The sequence below is a fragment of the Labrus bergylta genome, chromosome 12 (assembly GCF_963930695.1).
Source record: "Labrus bergylta chromosome 12, fLabBer1.1, whole genome shotgun sequence".
NCBI lineage: Eukaryota > Metazoa > Chordata > Actinopteri > Labriformes > Labridae > Labrus > Labrus bergylta.
Window position 1 is genome coordinate 20,620,129 of NC_089206.1, and position 14,534 is coordinate 20,634,662.

At 45.9% G+C, this 14,534-nt stretch overlaps 1 protein-coding gene across 4 annotated transcripts in view; it reads left to right on the top strand.

Moving 5' to 3' along the window:
• The window catches only part of prkcz (protein kinase C, zeta), an 82,269-nt gene that overhangs the window by 37,611 nt on the left and 30,124 nt on the right, over positions 1-14,534 (top strand). For 3 of the 4 annotated variants that reach the window (XM_020630356.2, XM_065960840.1, XM_020630357.3), the window contains 3 exons: positions 6,466-6,551; positions 12,504-12,635; positions 14,240-14,330. In XM_020630356.2, coding sequence (XP_020486012.1) covers positions 6,466-6,551; positions 12,504-12,635; positions 14,240-14,330 — 309 coding nt within the window. Of the gene's footprint in view, positions 1-2,253; positions 2,501-6,465; positions 6,552-12,503; positions 12,636-14,239; positions 14,331-14,534 lie in introns of those variants that run through there. The other variant, XM_065960839.1, reaches the window with a different exon arrangement.

The window sequence follows — 14,534 nt, forward strand, 5'->3', positions numbered from 1 at the left end:
AAGCTGATATCAGAAAGCCCCGCCTCTTCTTGATTTTGATTGGTTAGTGATTCGATTTTTGATTGGATTAAAACTTTTTGTGGCATTTGAGAAAGTGTGCGGACATATCTTCTTCCTCAGTCTGCTGTTTTTGCACGGCCCTGCACCTACTTGATGTGTGTGTTAGGGCCCGACCGATATACGATTTTTGGGTCCCATACCAATATATCGTTCGATATCTTTCTTTCTCTATGAAATCTGTCGAGATAAATAGGTATACATACACACATTTATCTTCCACATGTTCATCCCTCAAATGCAGTAATTGGCTGGCCAATCAATCAGTCAGGCTCTAATCTGTAATAGCTTCCACCTTTTTAATTGGTGAGGGAGAAGTGACATTGACGAGCGCAGCATCTGACGCTGAGGGCGGTTGAGGGCTCAGCCCGGTGATCGCTGAAAACACATTGGTTTGTTTAGAAAACAAGCGCCGTTTGTGGACACGGGCGCTTTGAGGTTTTTATTTTGTAGCGAGAGAAGGAATGTGGACTGACATGCGGGAGAGGAGTTGCTTTTCTCTCGGGGTCTGCGGGGGTTATGAGCTGATGGATGTTGCCATGGCGTCACCTACAGCGTCTGACTCACCGTGTGTGTGTGTGTGTGTGTGTGTGTGTGTGTGTGTGTGTGTGTGTGTGTGTGTGTGTGTGTGTGTGTGTGTGTGTGTGTGTGTGTGTGTGTGTGTGTGTGTGTGTGTGCAGGAGGCTCCCACACACTGTCATTGTGAGTCCGTCACACAGAATCCAGCATTCATCTGGGTCCCCCTCCTACGTGAGCACATCCAGGAAACCCCAACAGTCCTCATTAGGATCCAGGGACTCTTAAATCCGGATCAAACCGCTCTGATCCCGACATCCTTTATGATTTCATGCACTGTGTAACATCAATCATCTCCCTCTTTATCTGGTGCAGGATGATTAAAATAAATCTTTAATTAAAACTTTGTCATGGCACCGAAGATCACTCCGATCACAGACAGCGAGCCTCGAGGCGTCTCATTCATCCCTCTCTGCTTCTTTACAGCGTCGGCCTGTAAGAACCCTGATTCTCTAAACGGACCTGAACAGTGAGCAGCAGGAACACAGAGTCAGAACAAGTTTACAGACGATGAAAAAGTTTAAATATCTTTAAAAACAGGCTGAGGGGTAATGGCCGGTGACGACAGAGACGCTAAAGACTCAAAGAACATGAGCGCCCTCAACGTTTGAAACTTTGTAGAGTTAAAGTTCACATAACGTTTAAAGAGGACATATTATCCCCCTCTTCCAGCTTTTCAAACAGTCCCCTGTGGTCTAAATGAAACATCTGTGCTGTGCTTTGGTCAAAATAAAACATGAATCAAGCACCAGAGGAGGTTTGTGACCCTGTATAAACCAGCTCTCTCAGAACGCTCCATTTTGGTGTGTGTGTCTCTTTAAATGCAATGACCCCCCCTGAGTTTTCCCAGTAGACATCACTCCTCTGTAGAGAGAATAAAAATGGCGGAACTGCATTAAAGTTTTGTTCTAGGCTGGGGGTGTAGTCCATGGGTGGAGATACCAGGGGAGGGGAGGGGATTTTTTTTACCAGAATCCCATTGTGACATCACAAGGAGAGCACATTTGAAACGGAGCATTTTTCTCTGTGTTGTAAGACTTATGCAGACCACAAAGGACTGGATGGGTTTATTTCACATGTTGTGGGTCAGTAGACACTCAGGTTACCCAGATAAATGTTCAACAACACTGTAGAAGTGCATTCTTCATAATATGTCCCCTTTAATATTTGTTTTAATTTTGAGAGGGATAAAAAATGGGATTAGGGATATTCTGTATTTTCTGAAGTGTGGTTGAATGGAGTTCTCATCAGCAGTAAGCGTACAACATACAGTAGATAAAAGTCTCTGTTTGGAGGAAGCTGAAGGAGGCTGGAGCCGATCCTAGCTGTGATTGGGTTAGAGGCGGTGTTACACCCTGGACTGGTACCAGTGAAGATGCACGGTCCTAATAACTGTGCAGCTGAAAACAGAGCCCCAAAGAAGAGGGCTCTCTGACTGTCATTTAAATATGAAGCATGAATGTAACATGTAAAAGGGTAAAGCTGCAGCGGTGCGAAGCTTAGCGTCTGTGCCAGTAATCCTGATCTCTGACAAACCCTGCTGACTCCTCAGGACCTGAACCATCCAGCTCAGATTACTCCCCCCCCCCAGGCCTGTGTTGGGTATTTTTCGCTCCTCTCAGAGGGGTATTTGAGATTTGAGGGAGGGGCAGTGTTGTTGTTGGTAACTTGCACGCTGCTACTTTCCTGCGAGTGAGAGGAACAATGTCTGGAAGTGAGTCCAGCCCTCGTAAATGTCCTGTCGAGGAGAGTTTTCCGAGCACCACCCTGTTCGCCTGCAGCGTCAGCGCCGCGGGCCCGCTCCTCTTCTTCAGACCTTCCTCGCTCAGGATGGCAGGACTATGCGCGCTGGCGTTTGCATCCGGAGGTGTAGTACTTACTTTGTGTGTTTTTATTCAGAGGAAGTGTTTGACTCTTCTCCTTTACTCTCTCTCTCTCTCTCTTTCTGTCTCCCTCTCTGTCTCCCTCTCTCTCTTCCCTCTCTCTCTCTTTCTCTCTTCCTCTCTGTCTCCCTCTCTCTCTCTTTCTCTGTGTGTCTCTCTCTCTCTCTCTCTCTCTTGGTCTCTCCTCTCTCTCCCTCTCCCGCTCTCTCTCTCTGTCTCCCTCTCTCTCTCTCTCTCTCTCTCTCTCCCTCTCTCTCTCCCTCTCTCTCTCTCTCCATCTCTCTCTCTCTCTCTCCCTCTCGCTCTCTGTCTCCCTCTCTCTCTCTCTCTCTCCCTCTCTGTCTCTCCCTCTCTGTCTCCCTCTCTCTCTCCTCTCTCTCTCTCTCTCTCTCTCTCTCCCTCTCTCTCTCTCTCTCTCTCTCTCTCTCTCTCTCTCTCTCTCTCTCTCTCTCTGTGTCTGTCCGTCTGACTCTCGCTCTGGCAGGAGAAATGGGGCAATGCGACGCTGCCTCTCCAGAGAGGAGAGTTGTGATAGGTCAGTCTGTGAAGGTCTCATAGAGGTGTGTGTGTTTCTTCTTCTTCAGTTCTGAAAGACTGACCTCGCCTTGGTGCGGGAGTAGATTTTTAATTAGAAGCATTCAGCAGCAACAACAGCTGGAAGCAGAGCGGTTCAACAGGCTGTCATCGTCTGTTTGGGGATTAAACATCTGATCGTTATAGAAGAAGCAGAAGAGGATGAATGAATCTCATAAATCTGACGCTGTGGGTTAAATTTAGCGATCTCAGGGTCAGCGTGAAGACGATGTGTTGTGTGTGTTTTCTGTGTTCCTCCAACATCCCCTGCTCACCTGCAGCTCTCTTTACCTCTGTCACTTCCCCGCAGCAACAATGAATCCAACACGCCACGTTTTAAAGAGCCGCTCCTGGTGCGCCCAAGGCCTCGAGTCGAGACGCTCTGCTGTTGATTTGATTTAAGACTCGGTTTGTCTTTATCTGTAGCTGAAGTTTTCTGTGGTAAATATGAAGCGTCCTCAGTGACTCTCTGTAATCTCAGTGATGTAAAAGAAGGACACTGCTGCATCTTTGAATGTCTCATTTCACTTTTACAAACTCTTAGACAGCTCAGCTGACGAGTCCCAAAGTAATATCCACCTTATGACATCACACATTGACCTTATGACATCACACATTGACCTTTTGTTACCATTCCTTTGAGCTGTTTGACCTCACTTTGGGATCCCTAACCACTTCCTGTTTCTGTGCTTAACTTCTTGTCCTCCTTACTTTTTTTGGTCACCAGCATCCAAATGTTTGATATTCCCCGTAGTTTTGCTGCCTACAGCTCGTGTCTTGTACCCACATCCTCCTCGCTCCGTGTCTGATCGGGAAATAAACGATTTTACAGAAAAAAGTAAAGAAGCAGTGTCGCTCATACAGTGGCCGTTGTCAACAGACTGTTTTATTTTCAGTGCACAAACGCTTCTGCAAACTCCCGGAGTTTCTCTGCCCGTAAAAAACAGCGCCAGATGGACACGGGGCCAAAGAAATTGGAAAAATTTATATTAAAAGCTTAATAATGTTTATTGCAAAATGATTAAAAAAGCGATTGTTTGACATCCCTAAGAAAGAATAAATCACTCTTTTTATTGCCATGAGAAACAGTATCGTCATCTTATAGCCTTCATTCAGAGATAAATTGTGTTGTGTTTGATGCTGTTTGATTGATTCCCTTTATTGGTTTATCCTGAACTATCTAAAGACTCCATGGCTGACGGCATTCTCAGGTTTGTCTCTGCTGTGACGTTGTTTCTTCCAGCTGTGCTGAAACAAATCATCGTGCCGTCCAAAAGTACAATAAAACGTTTCATTTATAACTCGCTCTTTTATGGTTACTGTTGTGATTTTCCTCATTTGAAACCGAGAGACTGACGCCTGCAGTGTGCAGACAAACAAACGCTCTCATTCATCAGCTCTCTGATTAAAGACGTCCCGCTAAGTGCTGCAATTTACCTTTCTGTAAAAACATCTGTTACAATTAATTATTAAATCACACGCTCTGTATCAAGATGTGTAGCTTCTCTCCTCTCTCTCTCTCCCCCTCTCTCTCTGTCTCTCTCTCTCTCTCTCTCTCCCCCTCTCTCTCTCCCTCTCTCTCTCTCTCTCTCTCTCTCCCCCTCTCTCTCTCTCTCTCTCTCTCTCTCTCGCTCTCCCTCCCTGATTCAGGCACAGGGGAGGACACCGCGGGGTGATTTAGGAAACACAGAGCGGTGATTCTCAGGTTAACAGGATCACAGCGAGTTTACAGACAGAAACCAGGAAGAGCACGTTGTGTCTCCGTCCTGCTCGGTTTCACTCCTTCTGACCTCTGACCTCTGTCCTGACTCACAGAGAGAGAGAGACGACACACACAGGCTGCGTGTATATCTGTGGACTTTACATCTATGTCCCCGTTAGAGAGCGTTACTGCAGGGTTTTAATCCTCTCTCACTGCGCCATGTTCTACATGTTAGCCGTCGTGTTTAAATCCTTCTCAGAGACGAGCACGACTTAAATACTGGCTGGAACTGAACGGGCTCTTCTTGCCAAAAATGTGACACATATTCACATCACCATCAAGGATAGATCTAGAGAAGGGAGAACAGACTCTGAGCCTGAGCAGGGTGCAGAGATCTAAACACACAGCTCTAGTTGAAACGTTTTCTCAGAGGAAGTCCAGAGGTGATTTGTTGTAAATCTGCAGACAAAGTCGCCCTCACATCCACAGATAACTAATAATAGCTGCTATATGGTGGGCTGTGGCTACCATGGCAACAGAGGCAGAAAGAGAGGAAATCTCAGCCGCACCCATCAGCGGAGTAGAGAACCAGACTGGAGACCAGCACAGACCGGGGGAGGCAGTGGGAGGACGGGGGAGACGGGGACACACGCCTGATGTGTTTCAGCCAACCGGGTCACTTCACGCTCAGGTGGTTCCTGTGTGGCGAGAAGAAGCAAAACACGTGAAGAGGGTGATGATTTATTGATTTGTAAAGCTGCAGGTTCAGTCGGTCAGAACGACGTATGAACGACGACATGTCCCAAGATCTTAATGTCGAGTTCCTTTGTCACATCACATCAGTTTATTTTCTTATTTTGGCTCCGCCTCCGTCACAGCTGATAGAAATATAACAGCTCTCTGTATGTCTGTGATAATTCCCCCCGTGGCGATCTCTTATTATTCGCTGAGTTATCGTTTGAGACGCTGAAATTGAAATCTAATCCGTACACTCGGAGAGGACTGGAGGAAGAGAAGATATGCTGATTAAACAGTTTCTGACCGCCTTTTTTCATTAATTAAACTTTATTTAAACCAGATCTGTCTCCGCCGGATGGCCTAGCGGTTATGTTGTGCGCCCCATGTACAAAGGCTGCTGTATTCATCGTCGCAGCGGCAGTGGGTTAGAATCCGACCTCTGCCCTTTGCTGCATGTGATCACTTCCTGTCTCTCCTCAGCTGTCCCAGTTGAGGTGTTCAGAAAACCTTCCAGTTTGAGCTCGCTGCATGTTGACGCCCTGCGGAGTAAAAGTAGTCGACGCCATGACGGTTTATAAAAAGATTCACCTTCATCTGAATCAAAGAGTTTTGAAGCTCTGATAATCTATTCATCACCAGGAACAAAACAAGAGGAGAGAGCGAGGTCTTAGGAAGGGAGGGAGGAGGGAGGGAGGAGAAAAGGGAGTGGACAGGGAGGTGTGTGTGTTAATGTGTTTGTGAGCGAGCATGCGTGTTAGTCACAGTAACTTGATGGTCGTCTCCTCCTCACTTGAACTCACTCTTCACATCGAGGACGATCATCCCACTCTATCTCCTCCATCTCTCTCCCCCTTTACTCCAAACACACCTCCTCCTCCTCCTCCTCCTCCTCCTCCATCATGATCTCACTCTACAACCGTCTCCTCTCTCTCGTAGAATCGATCTACCGCCGCGGGGCCAGAAGATGGAGGAAACTGTACCGAGTCAACGGACACCTCTTCCAGGCCAAACGCTTTAACAGGGTGAGTGACATCACAGACACACACAGTGACATCACAGACACACACAGTGACACACACAGTGACATCACAGACACACACAGTGACATCACAGACATAATCTTTCAACTCAGGAGGTTGCTGCATGGACATTATTATCTTCCTCCGTCTCCATCCTCTTCCTCTTCCTCTCAGTTGTTGTATCAAACAGTACAGAGACAGGCTAACTGTCTGCTTTGTATCTGAGGGCTGCTGTGTGAACTAGCACCGTAAAGAAGTACGCACTTCTCACCAGATGACCCTGACCCGCTTCCATAGTTAGTTAGTGCTGAAAACAGGCGACCGGGGCGCTCTGTGGACATGAGAGAGACGCGCCATTGTCCCTTTAAAAAGAATCATGCTGGAGCATTAATGTCTGCTTTTGAACATTAGTGCCAAAAGACAGAAAGTCCTTTAGTTCAGACGCTTCTCTCTGATGATTGGCTCTGACAGGTGGCATGTGAAGAAGAAATAAACACTCTATTAGCTCCTATATCGGCCCTGTAGGTCATCAGCAGTCAGCAGTCAGCAGCTGCTCACAAGGTTCACTTCCAGTCCGAGACGTGTATCTAATAAACCACTCACACTCTCTAACACACACTGATGTGTGCGTGTTCTTGTAAATCAGCGTGTCAGAGTGTGTGTGAGCAGAAAATGGGACAGTGTGTCATAAACATTCTGCAGATAAATAATAAATGACAGCAGGTAATCAAGTCACGGCTGATGCTAAGCTATCTGGATATGGATGAATAATTCATGCTGTTCTAGTTATGGTTTGTTTGGAAGTTGTTTCATACACACACGCACACACACACTCACACACACTCACACACACACACACACACACACACACACACACACACACACACACACACACACACACACACACACACACACACACACACACACACAGGTACCTGCAGCACGTGTGGGCTTTCATCATTTCTCTGCAGCAGCTCGTCTGAAACATGAGACTGAAGTGTTCTCATTCTGTAACGCAGAAGAAGTAGAGAGACATTAAGCTGTTTCAATCCGGCCTTTAAGTACTCAATGTGTTTTTTTATCTGAGCATGGAGCAAGAAGACGAGGTACTGCTGCTGCTTGAGAAACACGCCTTTTACTTCAAGCTGATTTCAGCTTTAGCCAGGTCACGTTTTATTCTACTGCTCATTTATCAGACGCTTTTATCCAAAGCGACGAACATCAGAGAGTAAGAACGACATAAGCGATGATCTAGATAGGAGGAGACAACGTCAGGAGTCTGATCGGACACACAGGTGCTGACAGGAAGTGACAAGAGGTGCTGACAGGAAGTGACCAGAGACAGAGCACAACATCGACAGCTGTTCTTGAGAGTTGTAATCAGCATTAAACCATCCTAAACATCATCATCATCATCATTAAGTTAGTAGGTATTCATAAAGAGCTGGGTCTTTAGCTTTTTTTTAAAGGTGCAGAGGGACTCTGCAGATCGAATGGAGTTTGGATGTTCACTCCACCACCGGGGGGTGGGAGGAACCGGGAGTTGTGAGTTGTTTTGAAGGTTTGATCAGACGCCTTTCATTGGCTGAGCAGTAACACAGACAGTTTATTGTTGTAAGTTGTGTTTTTGTCGTTTGTTTAAAGGTCTGACTTTTCCCCAGAATGTTGTCGATTATCATGAATCCAATCCTTGCAGCAGCCTTCAGACAAACACGATGCTCTGAACACAGTCTGAGACTCTGAGAGAACACCTGAGAGGACAGGTAGATCAGGCTCAGACCATGTTAACTGTCTCTCTCTGTCACTTCCTGTGTGGAGTAAAGTGTTTACTTCTGTCTGTTTCAGCTGTTAAACTAAAGTTTTACAGTTTTGCAGAGTAAGGAGGAAGTGCTCAGGGTAAAAAAAAAGAATTGGTTAAATCTTTATTATTATCCTTCTTGCTTTAAAGCTTCTCCCCTGGGTGTTGTAGTCTTAATGTCTCTGCAGAAGTTCAGCGCACTGCCATCTTTCTGACTCAGCACTTTGCTCGGACATCCACACACGCCCTCGATGTGGTCATTATTAAAGTACTGCTGCTCCGTGGAGCCAGGCCTGTTCAGTAAAAGCAGAGATGTACATTAGCACCACCAGATAGAGCAGTAAGGATGATGATGATGATGATGATGAGGGCTGTGTTTGGAATGAAGACGCGATGCGCTGTGAGTTTTCTCCGGGCGCCCGCCAGCTGCTGCGAACGCTCTCTACTCTCTACTCATTGAAAACAATTTAAAAAAGACGCTCAGAATAAAACGCCAGGTGGACACTGAGTCTTCTTTGGCTCCTTACAGTTTAAATCTGAAGGCAGTGGGTCTAAATTCTTGTGTGTATGATGTTACTCACAGAGAACCAGCACTCCCAGTTAATGTGTGAACTGGTAACCAGCAGGTTTTTTTCCGACTGGGATTTGTCTGACTGTTGTTGCTATGCCGGTTTGCAGGCTGCTGGTTGGTTCATGAAGTTGTCCTCAGCATATAAATAAGCCCGAGAGAAGTAGGTCAGGTTTCTCCTCCCTTCTCTCACTCCATCCCTCTGCTTCCTCTCAGTCTGCACACGTCTGTCTCCCCCCTCCCTCCCTCCCTCCTCTTCATCTCTCCGTCTCCCCCTGATGCTGCAGAGCAGAAAGCTGCTTTGTGGATCCCTCCCATTAGACGTAATGGGGCCTCTTTAGCTCCTGTCTCTGGCTGATGGAGCAGATTCAGTCTCTGCTGGATGTCCGCCTCCACAGGAGCTCCATCAGGGGGCGACTGACACCTAAATCTCACCGTGCAGAGAAATAAACTAAAGAGCAGGCTGCAGAGGGATGGAGTGTGTTCACACAAACATTAATCTCTGATATTTACCTTCAGATGTTGTGCTCTCAGTCCTCCTGTGTTTCTGTTTGTCACACAGCAGAAACTGAGAGCCCGTCTGGTACCATGCTAACCGTTAGCTGTGGCGTTTTCTTTCCCCTGGCTGTCCGGGTGTTTCAGGACACTTTTAGGCTCACAGCAGGGGGGGTATCAGGCTGTTAACACATGACTCCACTGCAGGGTCTTCCTCACTTTTAGCCTAAAGCCTTTCTTTTCTGCAGAATGGCCGCACAGGTTTGCAGATGCATGTTTTCAGACGCAGATCTGTATCACCTGAGTTGGTTAAGAGTTTTTAAAAGAAGAGAAGAAGTAGCTGTGTGGGTTATAGAAATTAATGTTGGTATTGTCTGAACTAGGGGGTCTCCTCCTAGTTGTATGAACCTGGAAAACCTCCAAAGGGAGGCGTCCAGGAGGATCCTAATCAGATGCCTGAAACGTCTGGAGGAAACTAATTTCAGCCGCTTGTATCTGAAATCTTATTATCCCAGTTTATTGATATTATTATAACCGTCCCCTGCTGCCTGTCTCGTCTCTTCTCTCTGGATGCTGCGTCGTGTTGTGATGTTAATATTTACGGTTGATTTTAGGAACATTGTGGTTTTATCACTGCTCAGACTTAATCAGATGTCTGCGGTCAGGTGAGTTCTTCTGTGTCTGTGATCATTTCTCATCATGGAGCCGGTCGGTCAGTTTCCTGGCACTCGTATGATCTGTAACTCAGTCGATCGATCACATCTTCTCATCCTTTTATCTCCCGGCTGCAGGACAATCAGAGCTCCCTGCATGACCCACAGAGGAGGGATAAACTCCTCATCTGTGCTGGGCTCAGTCTCATGCCTGCTGGGTAATGCAGTTTGACAGTTTCTCCTCAAATAAAATGACTACATCTTTTTATTGTCGTTTAAATTGAATCTTTTGGTTGCAAACCCTGCTGCTGGTCGGACTGGACTCTGTCTGAGTTACACGTCATGTCCTGCAGATGCCCTTTGATATGGAATATGATGATGAATCCTGCAGTAAATGAAATCATAGTGTGATGGTGGAGCAGGCAAGGATTCAGGGATTACATCTCCTCTGCAGCAATGAGCGGTGGGAAGACGTCCAGTTAGGTCAAGGACGTCAGAGACGGACTCAGCTGCTCTGACGCAGAACTCAAAGGACAATAAACGTACCTGCACTGAGTGTGTACACTTCAATGAGTTTACTGTTTACATCCTTTATTTTCTGTGGAAGTTTAACTGAACTAAAATGATTTTTTAAGATAGTAGTGAGGAGACTCATAAAGACATCTGTAGCTCCAAACAGACACGACCTGTGAACCCTGAGAGGTGGAGATAGAAGGCCTCAGAACAGCCTGCTTCATGCAAACAGCGGAGTCGCCCCCTGCTGGACATTAGATAGAATGCAGGCCTCCGTATTGACTTCACTCAGACCTCTGAATAAAAGAGCTGAAAGGAACCTGGTGGAACAGAAGTGCTGACTCTGAGGTCTTCTGATGAATTAAAGGAAGATGTTCTAATTCTCTCTGATTGGCCGACAGGTGTTGTACACACCTGACCCTCTCAGGTCGAGTGTGCTGAGCAGAAAGGTGAAAAGCTATCGAATATTTAAAAACACACGTCTTAACCTCTGAGTCGAGTCAGACGAGACTGAAGGAAGCCTTTGAAGCACTTCTATGGCAACAGAGCTCGAACTGAGGCTCTTTGTTCTTCACACTGTCAGCGTGCACACACACGCACACACACACTAAGTGTTTGGTCTCCAGAGAGACTTTGTGCTGACAGATTTATTGATGTCCAGGGACTCTGAGGAGAAAACTGAACAAGCAGTTCTCTGTCACCAGCAGAGGGCGCTATATGGATTACAACAAACATCATCACTCTCCAGAGTGTCAATGGAAGTTCATGCACAGTTACTTTCCAGCTGAGTGACCATCTGGTCTTCATTAAATATATTTTCCAGTGTTACGCCGCAACCAAAACAAAACATACAAACAAAGGAAATGAACTAAGAGCTGGTTAATAAACAAGAGTGGAAGCTAGACAGCTGCGCTTTCTTGATTGAAGGCGTCTTGTCACCGCGATCCGACGGACCGTGTCGTCAGCTTCCGTTCTCTTTTCCTTTGAGTTCAGATTTCTGTATGATTTTGGATTTTTGTGACGAGCGAGAGGAGAGTGTGTCGCGCTGGTTGGTGTGTCCAATGCCCAATCGGCTGCCTCTCATCAACAGTTAGGAGGAAATGACGTTGTCTTCCTTTCCAGAAGAAGTGTAATTTTGTCGTATGGGCTGCTGCTGTTAAGAATTTAAGGTCTCATATTATTCTAAATCCACTTCACCATGTTTCTCTAACTCTAATATGTGTCTCTAGTCTGTCTACAAACCCCCCAATGATGAGTAAAGTCCATCCTCTCCGTCTTCTGCCTGCTCCACTTTTCAGAAAATGTGTGAAAAGTGGCCGTTTGCAGATTTTCCCTTCATGACATCACAAAGGGCAGTAGCCCCTCCCCCAGGTGGGTGACACTCCACAGCTAGGTGTTTGTTCTGCCCTCTGAGTCTGCCTTCTCACCGTAAACAATAGGACATGGAGCGAGAAAGCCCGAGACACCCAAGCCCTTCCAGAGAGGGGGCGTGGTCAGACACAGCTCATTTACATATTTAAAGGTACAGACACAGAAACAGCCTGTTCTGAGCAGGGCTGAAATAGAGGGGTTTATAGACATGATCAAATAAAGGATCAGAGTGGATTTAGAACAAGAAACTTCACACACGTTTTGAGGAGCTCTGAGAGTTATTTACTCTGATTGAAGAGGAGAATATGTGACCTTTAATAATCCTGAACATTCAAATTAATGAATAAAAGACGAGTTTGTGCAGCAGAAAGAATGACATCATCATAAAGAAAGATTTGTCTTCCAGCACCCTCACCTGAAACTGGTGTACGTCTGTCTCATTCTGTCGTCATTTACTGTTCGGTGCTTCCTGTTAATGGACCCTCTGATGAGGAATCAATAATGACTGATCCTGTCAGTATGTGAGGTGAACTCTGTGCTTGTGTCCTGTCTTACAGAAAGCCGACTGTGGCCACTGTAGTGAACGGATATGGGGGCTGGGCCGGCAGGGCTACAAGTGTATCAACTGCAAACTGCTGGTCCATAAGCGCTGTCACAGACTCTTCCCTCAGACCTGCCAAACGCTTATGGTGAGTACGCAATCCTGTGAGGAGGACATGCAAACACCACTGATGTGTTCAACACAGAAAACACACACCAACATGAGCAAGATAATTATCTAATTTATAATATAGATAGAAGTTTGAATTCAAAAACAAGGCCTGCACAGTTTATAACAGGTAAGAGATATTATATGGGGAAGAACATTTCAATTTAAAGGAGAAATATGTAACTCTGACCTCTAGTGTTTAAAATGGGTACTGCAGTCTAAATTCTAAACATTGTAGAGAGCTGTCTCCCCCCCCCCTCGTCTCTAGAGTGGATGCTCACGCAGGTCACCATGTGGTGAACACTGAAGCTTCAGTGTTTATCCAGCTCTGCATGGGTCTGTAAACCTTTCTGTGTTCTAACCTCTCTCCATTTTTCAAAAGCATCTCCAATATTGATCCTAGTTTGAGCACGTTTCTGCTCGTGGAGCTTATTAGAAACATGCAGAGGCTTTTTAGGTCGGGTACAATCACTTCTATCTGAACCACTTCTCTTGCCCGCTTCCATCGCTGTAACACCTGTTGACCTGATAACTGCTCTCATATCTGGCAAACTGAGGGGCGTCCAAAATGGCTGTGTGGGGGGGGGGGGGGGGCTTAAAACTGCCTACCTTCTCTAGTCCAAACAAATCCAGAGCATTCAGGACCAGAATCTAAAGTTAGAAGGAGGACATACTGGCTGCTGCATTGTTGTCAGAGAAGCATGAACCCTTGTGATGATGAGAAACATTCCGTACCTTCATCAACAGATCAGCTCTGCAGAATTTAAATGTTATCAGTCAGAGTGTTTGAATGTTTTACACTTCACTCACAGAGAGTTTAAGTGCGTTTCACCCGGCCAGGATGTTTTATGCTGATTGAAAATCGGTGAAAGTTCATAATTTATGTTAGTGGATCTTTAATTTTGAGGACCCCCTCGTTGTGCTCCAGCAGCAGATTAACAATCATATCTTTAGTTTTAGAGATGTTCAGCTGGAGGTACGACTCCTCCCACCAATCAAACTGATCAGTCACCGGGCTGTGGCAACAGTCGACAACAGCAAACGATCACATAACTGAACATGTAAACAATGTTGAGCAGCTGTAACAGATCACAGAGATCAATGCATTCAAACATGACTCTGAAAAGCTTTCCTCAAAAATGTCCTGTTTGTCTTTCTGCAGCTCTTCCTCATCATTTAATTCAAATAAGACCTCCGAGTTTAGAGACGAGACCAGTTCAGTTACATAAACACATCTGACCCAACACACAGAGACAAACTCCTGACAAAGAAATCAATGTTCCTCCAGTGCAAGAAGATCTGTTTCCTCTCTTTATCTCAGCTGCAACCTCAGACGCAGATAACGGACTTAAGAAATAATTAAACCTCTTTTCTAGTGAGACATCCACATCATCATCAGAGAGCAGAAACACGTCCGTACGTTAGCAGAGAGCAGCTCTGAACGATCACTCTGCAGACATGATTTACTGCACTCTGCTCCAGGAGTGTCGAACACTGAGTGGACATGTCAGGGGTTATTTGAGGGGATGTTTGGGGGAACGTGTTGCAGGATATTTAGGTGACCTTCTGCATGTCTTTGCTCAGGATCCAGCTATGCCATCACAGGAGCCCCCCTCAGATGGAAAAGGTGACGAGGTGGACCTTCCACCAGACGACACAGAGGACACAGACAGGAGTAAGAAAGACCTTTATTTATTACATTTTATTTTTCTTATGAGGATACAGATTACATCGATGTTTGGGATTCACTTTGTAGTAACATTTGGACAAAGATTCCCAAACTGGTCCATGTGTCTGTGATTCTCAGTGTCATAAAGAGCTTTAACACCTCACGGTGGAAGTGTCCGTTGACTAAAGTCTAAACTGCTCCACCAATTAA